The sequence below is a fragment of the Canis aureus genome, chromosome 16, assembly GCF_053574225.1.
Source record: "Canis aureus isolate CA01 chromosome 16, VMU_Caureus_v.1.0, whole genome shotgun sequence".
Taxonomy (NCBI): Eukaryota; Metazoa; Chordata; class Mammalia; order Carnivora; family Canidae; genus Canis; species Canis aureus.
The window spans coordinates 27,379,977-27,396,145 of NC_135626.1; the positions used below are offsets into that span (position 1 = coordinate 27,379,977).

Consider the following 16,169-nt stretch of genomic DNA (forward strand, 5'->3'; position numbering starts at 1 on the left):
ACTTCGAACCCATAGACATAGGCCATTTACAACCTAAGTGACTGGGCATATTATTTAGTTTAAGCCTCAGTTTCTACATTCTATAAAATGAAGATAATAGTAACTAATTTCATGGGGGCATTTTGAGGATCTAATGAAGTAAAATGAAAGCATTAAAAATATCCTATATAAGTAAAGCATTTTGTCAGAAGTTAAAATATTTTTCTTAGGCCACCTGGGTGGCTCAGTGGTTGAGCATTTGCCTTTGACTCAGGGTGTGATCCCAGAACTCTGGGATCCAGATCAAGTTCCACATTGGGCTCCCTACTCAGCAGGGAGCCTGTTTCTCCCTTGGCCTATGTCTCTGCCTCTCTCTCTTTGTGTCTCTCAATAAATAAATCTTTAAAAAAATTTTTTTCTCTAAAATATCAGCAACAAATTTGGGAAAAGTATACACAATTATGAATACAAATAACCAAGCAGGACCACATATACCTTATTGGAGGCCCAAGAAAATTAAAACTAATGAAAGAATAGGCAAGCAATGATAATAGAAAATCATTTTTTTTTTAAATTATACCAATATGACCAGAGATGTCTTCCAGGATGGAGTCAAATGTACAAGAGTCACCAAAGTTAATAAGACATTATTTAAACCAAGAATGGAACTTAGTACAATCAAGTATCATAGGGGAAAAATGTTAAAAAGAAAGTGTATCAGAAATCACTGGCTTGTTTCACTGTAAAGAAAAAAAACTGGGGATCCCTGGGTGGTGCAGCGGTTTGGCGCCTGCCTTTGGCCCAGGGCGTGATCCCGGAGACCCAGGATCGAGTCCCACATCGGGCTCCCGGTGCATGGAGCCTGCTTCTCCCTCTGCCTGTGTCTCTGCCTCTCTCTCTCTCTCTCTCTGTGACTATCATAAATAAATAAAAAATTTAAAAAAAATTAAAAAAAAAAAGAAAAAAAACTGATGTCTGTAGAAGTTAAGTAGTTTACCCAAGACCACTAAGCTAGTAGCTGATGTTATAACCAAGTCACCAATCTCAATTCAGTTCAAGGTGTTGGTTGGAGAAGATAGTATTGATCTTCTAAAAAATAAAAGATTAATGATTCCTTAGGCTGTCATTTAAATCCCATCCACAATTGCATTGCCCAAATCATAGGTGCTCTAATAACAGATGCAATTGCCTAGGAACATATATCATTGGGATCAGAAAATATTTACCCAAGAGTTCTGAAGGAACTCACAAATTAAATTGAGATACTATTCGAAATAAGAAAACTAGTGCTGATTGGATTGGACTGCCATCAGGATTCCCAACTATGATAATGGGAATCTGATACTAGGCTAGAGCATGGTTCAACTTTCTGTAGGGCAATTTAGCAATATGTATCAAAACACAAAATGCATATATCCCTTGTCCTGTCAATCCAAAGTCTAACAGTTTATCCTGCAAAGAAAACTTCACAAGTATTAATAAAAGACATATATGGGGATCCCTGGGTGGCGCAGGGGTTTGGTGCCTGCCTTTGGCCCAGGGCGCGATCCTGAAGACCCGGGATCGAATCCCACGTCGGGCTCCTGGTGCATGGAGCCTGCTTTTCCCTCTGCCTGTGTTTCTGCCTCTCTCTCTGTGACTATCATAAATAAATAAACATTAAAAAAAAAAAAAAAGACATATATGTATGTGCGGAACCTAGGTGTCTCAGTTGGCTAAACGTCTGACTTGGGCTCAGGTCATGATCTCAGGGTCATGGGATCAAGCCCCATATAGGGCTTCACACTCAGTACGGAGTCTATCTGTCCCTTTCCCTTGGCCCCTACCCCTGCTTGTGTTCATTGTCTCAGATAAATTTTTTAAATCTTTTAAAAATTTCTTAAAAAAAAAAAGACATATGTATATATCATGGTGTTTCATCATTGTAGGAGCCCTAAATTGGAAAGAACCTAAATATCAAACAAAGACTGTGTAAATCATACGGGAAAATGATGCAGCCATTAATAACAGACTTCTGTTTACTGACAGGAAAAATGTCTACTACATGTTGAGGGAAAAAAAAGTACAGTATAAAACAAGTGTATTTTCATATTCTTGTATTCTATGATTGCAATTATGTAAAATTGAGAACATATCTTCATGTGTATATATGCATAGAGATGTCTAGAAGGATATTCACTAAAATGTTGCAAGCAGAGTATTGGGAAAGCAGTGGATTATCAGGTAATTTATCTTAAAAAAGTTTTTAAGATTAATTTATTTGAGAAAGTGCTTGGATGCAAGTGAACAAGGGTAGGGTCAGAGGGAGGGGGAAAAGAGAGAAACCTAAGCACTCTGCCTGAGTGCAGAACACTACTCAGGGCTAGATCCCAGGACCCTGAAATCACAACCTGAACTGAAACCAAGTCAGCCGCTTGACAGACTGTACTACCAAGGCACCCCTCCACCAAAACAAATTCTTAATAACAGATATAGTGACTACACACTGGTTTTACAAAAACAACACAGGTATGTTCAAAAACAAAAACAATGGGATTTTAAGTGGGATTCTAAACTGGGTACTCATATTTATATTGAGAAAACACCTAGGATAAAATCAAAAATAAAAATCACTGGAAATTCAAGTACATATAACTCAGTAGGAGAAAGGAAGTAATAATCAACTGTTATAAGACAGTCCTCTAAGAAGAGTGTAATAAAAGGGAACCACAATATATAATTTATACTTTAGAAATTTGTCTTATTTCTATTCAAATAGAAAATGATTTCTAGGGGCACCTGGGTGGCTTAGTTGGTTGAGCTTCCAACTCTTGGTTTTGGCTCAAGTCATGATCTCATGGGTTGGCTCAAGTCATGATCTCATGGGTTGTGGAATCAAGTCCTGCATGGAGCCCAGAAATAGGCTCCGCACTCAGTGAAGAGTCTGCTTGAAGATTCTCTCCCTCTACCCCACCTGCCACACATGTACTCTCTCTCAAATAAATAAATAAATCTAAAGAAAGCAAGAAAGCAAGAAGGAAGGAAGGAAGGAAGGAAGGAAGGAAGGAAGGAAGGAAGGGAGGGAGGGAGGGAGGGAGGGAGGGAGGGAGGAAAGAAAGAGAAGAAAGAAAGAAAGAAAGAAAGAAAGAAAGAAAGAAAGAAAGAAAGAAAGAAAAGAAAGAAAGAAAGAAAGAAAGAAAGAAAAAGAAAGAAAGAAAGAAAGAAAGAAAGAAAGAAAGAAAGAAAGAAAGAAAGAAAGAAAGAAAGAAAATTATTTCTATTGCTATATCTACGGGCAGGACTATTTTTAGCATGGAAAGATTTGGGGAAAATAGTTACATTGTATTTAGAATATGATAGGATCTAAGTTCTGTTACAAACAGACAAAGAATAATAAGTATCCCTTCTATTTATAAGAGTTTGTAAAGGACTTCAATTAACAAGACTAAGAGTTTGAACCAAGGTTATCTTTTGAGGTAGATAAGAGAGTTATTATCCTCATTTTACAAGACCAATAAACTAAAGCTTTAGATGGTATCCAATATTTGGAAATGCAGTAAATTGGTTCCTTAAAACACTAAACCAGTGAGCTGCTGTGCCAACTTAGGCCAATAAAAATAATTCAGAGTATTGAAAATTAAACATAAACTACTAGCTGGCCTCTGTGCACAACTGTGCAGCATTCCAAAAACTGAGTACAATTCTGTTTGCTGCATCTTAGGACAGGCACAAACTTGTAGGAGACAGAAAGGAGACAGAAATGGCCAAAGGATTTAAGAGGCTATCATATCTGAAGCATAAACAAACTAACAAAAATTAAATCAGGTTTAAAAGGGGGATCCCTGGGTGGCGCAGTGGTTTAGCGCCTGCCTTTGGCCCAGGGCGCGATCCTGGAGACCCGGGATCGAATCCCACGTCGGGCTCCCGGTGCATGGAGCCTGCTTCTCCCTCTGCCTGTGTCTCTGCCTCTCTCTCCCTCTCTGTGACTATCATAAATAAATAAATAAAAAAAATAAAATAAAAAAATAAAAGACCAAAGATACAAGAGGAAAGGTACAAATTCAAGTCTATAAAACAGCTACATGTCATGGTGTTTTATTTACCACAGGATTTTGCATATACTAGGTACTGTTTACCTGATTATAAAAGATAGGACTAAAACCAAAATTTATTCACCATCTCCAAAACTATTAGATTTATGGGATACCTTAAAGGTAAAATAAATAAGAAAATTCAAGATAAATTGTAATTATTCTCAATAACTTATTTATGTGTCTGTTAGGAGCTTTATATATATACTTTTTAAAAAAGATTTTAATTATTTGATAGTGAGAGAGAGAGAGAGCACAAGCAGGAGGGAGCAGCAGGTTGGAGGGAGAGGGAAAAGCAGGCTCTCTGCTAAGCAGGGAGCCCAACATGGGGCTCCATCCTAGAACCCTGGGATCATGACCTGAGCCAAAGGCAAATGCTTAACTAACTGAGCCACCCAGGTGCCCCTATATATATACTCCTTTACTCCTTACAAACACCCTTTGTGATAAATAGCGATTATCATTACTATTTTATTAATTTATTCATTCATTTACTTAACCATTGCCATTTTAGAGAAAATAATATTCAAGAATTAAGTAAATTATCCAGGTTTCTTTTTCTTTTTTTAAAAGATTTATTTATTTGAGAGAGACAGTGAGTAGGAGAGGGTATGGACAGAGGAAAAATCCTCAAGCCAACTCTCCCTGACAACCACAGAGCCTGACCTGGGGCTGGATCCTAACAACCCATCAGTTCATGACCTGAGCCAAAACCAAGAGTTTGTATGCTCAATGGACTGAGCCACCTGACTTGCTGACTTGTCCAGGTTTCTTAAGCAAATAGAATCTTTTTTTTTTTTGGCTTCAATCTATGATAGTATTATTTTACACCGGAGAAAATCTGGAATGAGAGATGGTATAATATAAAGATTCAATACAGTTTGGAGACAATTAAGAAACTAAGACTTAAAAGAAACTAATACTTTTTGGGGTATCATGCCCAATTTTTCTGACATTAAAAACTCACCCATTCACATGTTTTAGATCAGAGTCAAATACGCAGTTGAAGGAACTGACATGCAATTTTCAATTTTATATTTTTTAAGAAGGCAGGACATAGGAAGAGTATAGCTTTAAAATCAGAGTACTAGGGGATCCCTGGGTGGCTCAGTGGTTTGGCGCCTGCCTTTGGCCCAGGACGTGATCCTGGAGTCCCGGGATCGAGTCCCCGGATTGAGTCCAGCGTCGGGCTCCCGGCATGGAGCTTGCTTCTCCCTCCCCCTGTGTCTCTGCCTCTCTCTCTCTATGTCTATCATAAATAAATAAACAAATCTTTAAAAAAATAAAATAAAATCAGAGTACTCAATTTAAATTACGACTTTGCTATTCCCTCTCTATGCAGCCTTGGACAAATAATTTAACCACTTGAAACTTTAATTTCTTGATCTACAAAATAGATTTATCTTGAAATGTTTTGAAGATTTGAGGCAATGTATCCAAAATGTTTAGTAAAGTACATAACAAGTGGACATTCATGAAATAGCTATTATTATCCTATGCTATTCAATAAAGGGTAGCTATTATTTTTGTGAATCAGTATTTCCCAGCCCCATTTTCCTACTTTCTTTGTTTAACTGTTTCTTGGAAGATTTTGTTTGTTTGTTTTTCTACTAAGATACAGATTCCCTGTTTAAGTAGTATAGGGCAACATGACTTTAAACCAACATGTGAAGCCATTTTAAAAAATCAGAATGTAATTTACATGACAGAAAGATTTATCATATTAGTCCTTTAAATAATAAGCACTCCTTGAATAAGATATAATTCACTTCCTAAAATTCTATACAACTTTTCATAGTTACAACAGACTTACCAACAGACTAAAGGATATCCTGTGAAGTCCCTTCTGACCTAGTGATTCTTTAAAAAAAATCATTTTGAATCATCTGCCTATATCTCAACAAAAAGAGAAGCATTTGCTAAGCAAAGGCAATGCAAGTGCTGCTACAGAACAAATATAACTTCTTTAATAAAATCACTTTTGAAATTGGCTGAATAAGGTTTATATTACTGATGTGAAAGGCAGTAAGCAATACAAATTGTATAGTCCATATTTCTCCAATGCAACACTCTATAAACCAATTTATGAATAAAAACATGAAGTTCTGCAATTGTCTTTTAAGCAGGCTATAAATACAAATAGCGTAAAACTTTGTATTTGAAAACTACAGAAGTTCAAATTAGGATGGCTTCTGTCAATAAAAGTAATGAAGGAAAATCACTTTCTCATTTTAGCAGGAATGTAAAATTGTTCCATGTAAGAATGACATCAAAAAAGAAACAAAAAAAAGTCACAAGTTTTCTCTTTCAACACCTTATCTGTTCTTACAAACTACTTTGTTACAGTTCCTTTAACTTGTAACAAGGGTTGTAATAAGGGTTTACCCAACCCTTATTCAAGTCTTATAGGCTATTAACAAAGCAAAACAAGGGTACCTAAGTATCTCAGCCAGTTAAGTGGCCAGTGGTCGGCTCTTAGTTTCAGCTCAGAACACAATCTCAGGGTCATAAGATCAAGCCCCAAATCAAGCTCTGGGCTCAGCAAGGAGTCAGCTTGTCTTCCTCTCTGACTCCCTCTGCCCCTTCCTCCTCTCCCTAAAATAAATAAATAAATCTTTTTTAAAAACCCTAAACAGTCTGCTCTCCTTCTCAGGCTCCCTTTGCCCCTACCACCTCCCTAAAATAAATAAGTTAGTCTTTATTTTATTTTATTTTATTTTATTTTATTTTATTTTATTTTATTTTTTAATTTTTTATTTATTTATGATAGTCACGGAGAGAGAGAGAGAGAGAGGCAGAGACATAGGCAGAGGGAGAAGCAGGCTCCATGCACCAGGAGCCTGATGTGGGATTCGATCCCAGGTCTCCAGGATCGCGCCCTGGGCCAAAGGCAGGCGCCAAACCGCTGCGCCACCCAGGGATCCCAATAAGTTAGTCTTTAAAAGGAAAAAAACAATCAACTATTAATATATGTCCTACAGAGCAATCTAGTTGTATTTTCCAAATGCAGTGCAATACTTGATAAAACAAACTAAGAACCATGCTTAGTACAAAAAGTTAACAGTGATTGTTAAAAAATGATATACAAGGAATGAAAAATTAAAAAGGATGAAAAATAAGGATGGGATGCAAGAACATAGGTTAATTTCCAGAATTGGAGTCCCACGTTGGGTATAGAGATTACTTAAAAATAGGGGCACCCAGGTGGCTCAGGGGTTGAGCATCTGCCTATGGCTCAGGTCATGATCCCAGGGTCCTGGGATCGAGTCCCACATCAGGCTCCCTGTAGGGAACCTGCTTCTCCCTCTGCCTATGTCTCTGCCTCTCTCTCTGTGTCTCTCATGAATCAATAAATAAAATCTTAAAAAAAAAAAATCTTTAAAAAAATTTTTTAAAAAAGTTTTAGTTCAGATAGCATTCATTCAAAATATGGTATCTCTCAAATTTAAAAAATGAAATAAAATTAAATTAAAAAAATAAAACATGATATCTCATCAGTCCAGGAATAAAATAGTAAGAACAAAACAGTCTAACTTAGGTACCAGAATTGTGAGCCAAACAATAGGGTTTTTTATGCAATTACATCCTCATACCATTACCAGATAATCCACTGGATGATCTTATTTTGAAGATAATTTCAGAAGTGGCATCTTAAGGAAAATCCCAGCTAAAATATCATTTTAACCAAAACAAAGTTTTGGCTCAACATGATTATGGAACATTCAGTTATGATAGAAACATGTTTTATCATGGACAGTGAAACAGAAACAAAATACAGGTATCAACCAGGCATTTTATGCCCTTTTCTAGAAGAACCAATGTTTATTAGCAAACTGTAGGCCCATTTACAATAAATATCAATAATATCATGAAATAATGGAACAACTACTGTCCTAATACTGAACTCCTGTAACCAAAACACATTTTGGATTCAAGAAAACACAGCATACATATACCAAAACAAAAACAAACCCATACACACCAAAACCAAACACCAGCTTTAAGATTGAACTGGCTGTAAAACACTCATTGGGTTACTGCTTTAAGAACTCCACGGAGCACCTTGTAACTCATTAACTGCACGTTTTCCTTAGGAGGGAAACAAGGTCCTCTCTCAGTTACATATGCATAAGGAAATCTCAAAACCCAGAGGCCATCTGGTGGAAGAGTGATTTCTTGTTTTTCTGGGTAGAATACTGGACAAGGTGGTGGGCCTGGTTGAACCTGAAAAATAAAGATAATGTACTTATTTTTACATTTTTCAGTAAGAAACACCTAAAAGATAAATACCTAAACAAGCAATAGGTTCAAAGACCATATAAGATTAAGAAGGTAATGTATACTCTTAACTCTAATGAATACTCAGTATTACATTATGTAGCCTCAAACAGTATCCTGCTTTTCTACAGATTTTTAACTTCAAATTCTGCCTTTGAACTAAACAATGGAATTGATGGTGTAAACTAGTAAACACGTGATTTATTTTCAAAGAACTAGAATATTAGACATACAAGATATTTAAATTTTAGGCCTGTTTAATGAAATAATTATTTTGATATTATATTGTACTTTTAAAAAACAATCAAAACAAGCATCAACATTTTTGTTTAAGGATGGAAAAGGCTGTATTTCTTACCTGAGGCATTAGTATTATCTGCAAAGGAGCATCGGGAACTACAACAAAAAGCCTCATAAGTTGAGCATAATGTGGTTTTAGCCCTCTACCCTGAGATGATGACAGAATATATAAGGGCATATCACTATTCAGGGCTTTCAGAGCAGACTCCTTTGGCCCACTTCCCATTACTTTCATTACTTTGTCAGGCCCTGAGCACATAAACCTTCGACCTCTAGAGTCCTCATATTCAAAGCCCACAAATGCTCGAGCTATGTCATCTCTCCGTCTTCCTCTTCCTGTTACAACTGCACTTCTCTTTCCAGGAATAGCTTTATTTGGAGCAGGCCAAGAATTTGTGTCTAAGTCTCCTTCATCTTCGGCTCTAGTCCTGATGACAATGTCCCAAGGCATAAGATAATTTGTTCCTGGAATGAAGCCCTGTTGGTCTAAACCTGTATGAAAGTTATAAGACTTAGCAGGGCCTAATTTAACCAATGACCAGCTGGAGAATTTGGGTAGGAGACCTTTAGGGCAATTTGAATGCAGCATGCCTGGGAGATACTCAACTGTAGATGCCTGTCTATCAACCAAATTTGGTCTCTTCTCAGTTTTTACTTCTCCTTGACCATGAACTTCTGGATTATCTCCTCCTGCTTGTGGATCAGCTGGATAGGTACCTAAACTATCTGTGGATTGGCCTAAACTCAAAGCTAAACTCAGACTTGTGCTCTCTCCTTGGGTTTGAGGTTCTTTTTCTTTAAGTTTATCAGCATCTGCATCTGGAGGGGCAGGAGAAGATTCATTTTTGGCAGGAGCAGGATCTGGAGTACTTGGTTCAAATACTGGGAAATTGATATGATCCAATTTTCCACAACATTTTTCTTCCAGAAGCTATACAGGAAAAAAACAAAGTAAACAAACTTGTGAACTTTTCATTTAAAATAACACACTCTTCACTCTAAAAAGCAAGGTTAACAATGAATGGGTAAGTAAATATATATAAAGAACCTTCCCTTATCTATATATCACATTCCAGTCTCATTTACTTTTCTACATATTTTGCATCTGAAAATATGTATTTTTACTTAAATTGTAGTTAACAAAAAAAAAGGGGGGGGTGGGAGGAGGAAAAAGAGGAAGAAAAAAATGTAGAGACTACCTGATAGAAGTCATAGTTAGCTGCCTTGATATCAAAGGGATCATCTCGAGGTGCTTGTTTCCTTCCACAGTTACAGGCACCAGTAGATCGAGCTCGGCTATTGTGATACAACACCGGAGGATTTCTATCGGCCTCTGGTTTTTCTCCTGGAAAATACAATTTCATACACACAACACAGAGTCAAATTTATTTTACATTCTATACATCTAACCCCCCAAATTTTCCAAACAGTTCTTTGGAAGGGAAAAGGGAAAAAAAAACCCATCAAAAACACAAAACCTTGCCTAAATACACACACACAAGAAGCAACTGAAAATACATAAAATGATATATATTTTCAACCTAAAGTCTTAGGCTTTCTAAGTAAATTTTATTTTCATTATGGTGACCTTGCATTTCATTGTATTTTCTTTTTAGTTCAACAAAAACTCCAAGGTAAAAATGTGAATATGTAATTTCTGAACTTTATGTTAACAGTTTTCATTTACCAATTTCCTATGGTTCATCCTTTAAATACAAGAAAATAATTAGTAGTCATAGCTGTTATTTTCTTTTTACAGCAAGAGAGAAAACTTAAATTTGATGCAACTGAATTTCTGTAGGGCTCTTTAAAAAATATCAATACATAGTGAACAGCCTCTCTTAAAACAAAAATAAAGGGTTGCCTGGCTGGCTCAACCAGTGATGTATGCAACTCTTGATCTCAGGGTTATGAGTTTGAGTGCCTTTTTGGGCAAAGAGATTACTCAAAAATAATAATTTAAAAACCCCACAAGAATAGAAACACAGCTTAATTCTGATTTCAAAATGCTGAGAAAATTTTAGCTACCTGATTTAGGTAAGGAGTGAAATTTATGTACACAGTGCTGATCAGTTAAACTCCTCTCCTCACAGAGCTGATGGCCATTGCTCCAAAACTTGTAGCAGTCCTCATGTAACTGCATGGCATATTTGTGAAAGGCTGGACCCCTAGCATGTTGACTGTACACTCGAAGAGCCTGAGCAAGCTGATTCTTATGGACAGTCATTGTGTAATTATGAGGCAAATTTGACTGATAGGCACTATGGGCCATGGGTAAAGCTTTTTGGCACCGGTTTTCTGAGAATTTGGTGTCAATATCCAAAAACCCTTCCAAGACTTTAATACTGCTTAAAATCTTAGATGTTAGCTCCCCAGTGGGAGACCCTGGGTCTTCCTCTTTCCCATCAATAGCTACTTCATACAGTTTTGAAGCTGCTGAGATCCACTTCTGATAAGTGGGAAGTTCAAAATGGGAAGGCTGTGGGTTCCTGCCCACACTGTCATCAAAACCTTTCTTGCTTAGGACTAGCTCCACATGCTGCCACAGAAATTCCCGAAGAGTGAAATCCACTAGCTGCCCGGAAGAACTGGAACTGCTGCTGTCAATGTGGAAAGAAAGCTGTTGTCGGCTATGTTGCCTCATCACCTGGTATCGCCTGGGCCCAGAAAGGGGTGCAGGCACCAGCAAAGATTCTGGGTCCTTGACAGTACAATGACTCCTAAGTTGGTCCAGCAACATGCCTACTGGGTCCTCCTCTTGGCTTCCCGGAACTATGTACACAAAAGCCTGGTTGGCAGGCACAGTAAAGAGGCAATTGATACTCTGATTAGTCAAGACACGACTCTTCCTAAAGATTCTATAGATCTGGTCCTCCAGGGCATGCTGCAGTCTCCTTTTAGGAGAATGCTTCTTGGGCTTGTCTGGATGAGCTGGGTCTTGGCTCCGAGGGGGTTCCACCTTGAGGGCTCCATTGAGTTGAAAAAGGAAAAGGAGTCTAGGTGGGCAAGGTCGGCAATTTAGCTTCCAGTCTTTGCCAACTGGGCAATCCTTAATGGCCGTTTTCAGGAGGGGCAGTACTTTCTGTCTCAGTCCATCCAGGGCTCTGAATACTCGATCATAAGTGATGTCAAAGGAACAAGTGGGATGGACCAGAAGCAGGATGTGGCAGACGGAGAAAAGGTAAAGGAGACTGAGACACTGCAGTTTTTCCTGATGCTTCCAGAACTCGTGGGCTTCTGCATGAGGTAACGAGAGGCCACCTCCAGCTTCCCCGCTCTGAAGGGCACGACAAGCCCGCAGAAGCTGCGAATTGTCACAGATGGAAGTGAGAAGAAGATAAAGAACTTTGCTTTCCTGATTGTAATAGGCCTGCAGAAGGCTGTAGTCCTGGGAGCCCGGCTCAGTTCGGTTACCTTCAGCGCCCGCTACAGCTCCCCGAACCGACTCCCCGGTCCCCGCCCCAGCGTCTCCGGCTCCACCAGCCTCCCCCACGGCTCCAGCCTCGGTCTTGATTCCAGGCCCTGTGTCCCCAGGATCTTGGTGGCGAAAGAGGGGAAAGACCTGTCGGTCGCAAACCGTGTTCACTAGTGAGAACTTCTCGGAATTCAGGCGCAGGGCGGTCTTGCCGAAGATTCCCACCACGCAGATCTCATCCTCTCGCCAAGGAGGCTCCGGTCCGCCAGCCACGCTCCCTCCGCCCTCTGTAGGGGTTCCCTCCGGACTTTCAGAGCCGGTCCAGGATGAAGCTCCCATTAGAAGCTCTCGCAAGCTGACAGGACCCGCCATGGTGCAGAGACTTCTCTAGACTCTTTCCGGTCCGCCCAGAAAACCCAACCGGCTTTCGTCCAATTTCGAAATCCCTCCTCCGCTTCTTCAGTTCCTGGTTGCTTTCACTTTAGGTTCCGCCTCCCGCTCCTCCTAATTTTCCGCGGGTTCCCTACGGCGATACCGCCCCTTGTTTAGGTTTTTCCTTAGCCGGTGACTGTAGGAATTGAGAGATCAAAGAGACAATCGGAAACAGCTAGTTTGCAGTTCAAGGAATGCAAAAACACTGCAAAGGAAGCTGGTCAAACTCTTGGAAAAACAGAATAGTGGTTCAGTTTAAACTCTGGAACCTCGCTACAGAATGTGTAGTCTGCAGGTCCACGTGGGAGCTACTTAGAAATGCAGGATCTCGGGCCCTAACCTACACCTACTGAATCACTGCCTGCATTTCAACTAAATCCTAATGTACACAGTTCACAGTTTGAGAAACACAGCTCAAGAGATAATCTGGCAAAGCAAGGTAGGCGAACGGATTTCCTTTCTTGTGTACTTTCCATAAAAGATTTCATTCACTCACATCAGTGGGAAAGCAAGCCAGTGGTTTTGGAAAGTTTATGGAGTACAAGCTTTAAAAACATAATTTCTCAGTCTCGGAAGACTATATACCAAAATGTTAAAATATATATTACAATGTTTAAAACGTTTTAGAATTTATTCACTTTTATTTCTTTTTCCTCTTTTTTTTTTTTTTTTTTTTCGTTTTCTATTTCAGTAGACTTTTATTTTTAAAGTTTTAGGTTTATTTTAGGTTAAAAAGTTTTAGGTTTAGTTGTGCAGAAAGTTCCACGGTAACCTCTGCTCCACACACGAGCACATTCTCCCCGCCCCCCATCGCTATATTCTGTAGTAGAATGGTATATTTGTTGCAATCTATGAACCTACATTAATACATCATTATCTCCAACCTCCTGCAACCACCGATCTTTTTACTATCTCCATATTTTTGCCTTTTCCACACTATCCTATGGTTGGACTCATACAGTACATAGCTTTTTCAGGTTGGCTTCTTCACTTAGTAATATGCATTTAAGTTTTATCTATCTTTTCATGCTTTGATAGCTCATTTCTTTTTAGTGTTGAAGAATATTCTGTTATCTAGATGCACCATGGTTTATTTACCCATTTGCCTACTAGAATACATCTTAGTTGCTTTCAAGTATTGGAAATTATTAATAAAGCTGCTACAAACATCTGTATGCAGGTTTTGTGGTAGATGTCCTCTTTTTTATTATTATTTTTAAAGATTTTATTTATTCATGACAGAGAGAGAGAGGCAGAGACACAGGCAGTGGGAGAAGCAGGCTTCACGCATGGAGCCCAATGTGGGACTCTATCCAGGGCCCCGGGATCACACCCTGAGCTGAAGGCGGACCCTCAACCGCTGAGCCACCCAGACATCCCTCTTTATTATTTTTTAAAATTTATTTTATTGAAATAGAGTTGACATACAACATTACATTAGTTTCAGGTGTCCACCATAGTGATTAAAAAATTGTATACTTTATGAAATGCTCACCATAATAACTAGTTACCATCTGTCACCATAGTTATTACATTATTTTTAAATTTTATTTTATTTATTTATTCATGGGAGACACAGATTGAGAGGCAGAGACACAGACAGAGGAGAAGCAGGCTCCATGCAGGGAGCCTGATGTGGGACTTGATCCTCGGCCGAAGGCAGGTGCCAAACCGCTGAGCCACCCAGGGATCCCCAACATTATTATTTTTTTAAAGATTATATTTATTTATTCATGAGAGACACAGAGAGACAGAGATACAGGAAGAGAGAGAGGCAGGCTCTCCTCCAGGAGCCCGATGTGAGACTCTATCTTAGGACCTCGGGATCACTACTTCAACCACTGAGCCACTCAGGTGTCCCTATTACAACATTATTGACTGTCTTTCCTATGCTGTACTTTTCAATATCTTTTATTTTCATCTATTTTCTAATTTTTCTGCAATGAACACTTTCTCCAATTTCTAATATTGAACAATTCTTTCTTGAAATGTGGAAAGCCTTAACTCAATATTTGGTTTAGTTGATTGGAGTTTTGAATGGTTAGATTTTATTTTTAAATACTTTTGGCTTTAAGATAGAAATGGAGTAGGGGTGCCTGGGTGGCTCAGTGGTTGAGCGTCTGCTTTTGGTTCAGGTCACGATCCTGGGGTCCTGGGATCGAGTCCCACATTGGGCTCCTGGCAAGGAGGCTGCTTCTCTGTCTGCCTATGTCTGCCTCTCTCTCTGTTTCTCAGGAATAAATATATAAAATCTTTTTTTTTTTTTCGGGGATCCCTGGGTGGCGCAGCGGTTTAGCGCCTGCCTTTGGCCCAGGGAGCGATCCTGGAGACCCGGGATCGAATCCCACGTTGGGCTCCCGGTGCATGGAGCCTGCTTCTCCCTCTGCCTACGTCTCTGCCTCTCTCTGTGTGTGTGACTATCATAAATAAATAAAAATTTAAAAAAATCTTTTTTTTTAAGATAGAAATGGAATTAGATAATTTATTTTTAATGAGTTCTTACTTGGGATATCAAATAATGACAAAATAATAATAAATACAGATAATTTACTTTGTAAGTTTGGCTCTGTGTTAAATCCGTATCAAGAATTGTCTCATTTAGGTATGATCTTACTTATATGTGGTATCTAAAAGAACCTAGGTCATAGAAATGGAGAAAAGCCTGGTGGTGGTTGCTGGGCCAGGGGGTAGAGGTACAGATATGGGTGAAGGTGGTCAAAAGGTCCATATTTCCAGTATTAAGTTCCAGTATTCAGGTATAGCATGGTGACTATACATATTAATACTGTCTTGTATATTTCAAAGTTGCTAAGAGAGGCGCCTGGGTGGCTCAGTTGAGTGATGGACTCTTGATTTTGGCTTAGGTCATGATCTCAGGGTTGTGAGACTGAGCCCCACATTGGGCTCTTTGCTGGGCATGGAGCCTGCTTAAGTCTCTCTCTGCCCCTCCTCAGAAAAAATAGTTGCTAAGAGAATACATCTTAAAAGTTCTCATCGGGGCACGTGGCTGGCTCAGATGGTAGAGCATGGCACTCTTGATCTCAGGATGGTGAGTTTGAGGAACACGTAGGAGGCCCAGTGGTTGTCTGCCTTTGGCTCAGGTTGTGATCCTGGGGTCCTGGGATCAAGTCCTGCATCAGGCTACCTGTGGGGAGCCTGCTTCTCTGTCTGCCTATGTCTCTGCCTCTCTCTCTGTCTCTCATGAATAAATAAAATCTTAAAAAAAAAAAAAAAAAGGATGGTGAATTTGAGCACCACATTTGGGGTAGAGTTTACTTAAAAAAAAGTTCTCATCACAAAAAATTATAACTATACACGATAATGGATATTAACTAAATTTATTGTAGAAATAGTTTTTCAGCATATACATTTATCAAATCATTATGTTTGCCTTAAACCAATACAATGTTATATGTTAATTATGTCTCAATAAAAATGTAGGGGGGAAAGAGTCATTTCATATAATTCTCAAAGGAAGGATGGAGCCCTAAGTCATGGTGGTGATATTTTTAATAAATTAAGCTATATTTGGCTTCTCAACCAACTCTTAGTTACTAACAAGAATTCAGAAAGGAGTTGCAATAGGTTTTTAAACATATTTTAAAAAATTTTGTCTATTTGCTTTTTACTTGTTCCCTTCTCTGCTTTATGTGTTCAGATCCTAGTTTTTTTTTTGAAAATCCAACTTAAATGAG

General features: G+C 38.8%; 1 protein-coding gene and 1 long non-coding RNA gene across 2 annotated transcripts in view; one reads left to right on the forward strand and one right to left on the reverse strand.

Moving 5' to 3' along the window:
* Positions 1 to 7,841: 7,841 nt before the first annotated feature.
* On the reverse strand, positions 7,842 to 12,465 carry SMG8 (SMG8 nonsense mediated mRNA decay factor). Its single transcript, XM_077852468.1, has 4 exons — positions 10,656 to 12,465; positions 9,827 to 9,972; positions 8,686 to 9,558; positions 7,842 to 8,273 (listed from the first exon to the last, which is right to left on the reverse strand). Exons 1-4 carry the CDS (start codon positions 12,412 to 12,414, stop codon positions 8,076 to 8,078), a joined length of 2,976 nt encoding a protein of 991 aa, XP_077708594.1. The 5' UTR covers positions 12,415 to 12,465; the 3' UTR covers positions 7,842 to 8,075.
* LOC144286258 (uncharacterized) overlaps positions 11,933 to 16,169 on the forward strand; it is a 29,863-nt gene continuing 25,626 nt past the window's right edge. The window contains exon 1 of the long non-coding RNA XR_013354303.1: positions 11,933 to 12,913. This is a non-coding gene — a long non-coding RNA (uncharacterized LOC144286258). The remainder of the gene's footprint in view (positions 12,914 to 16,169) is intronic.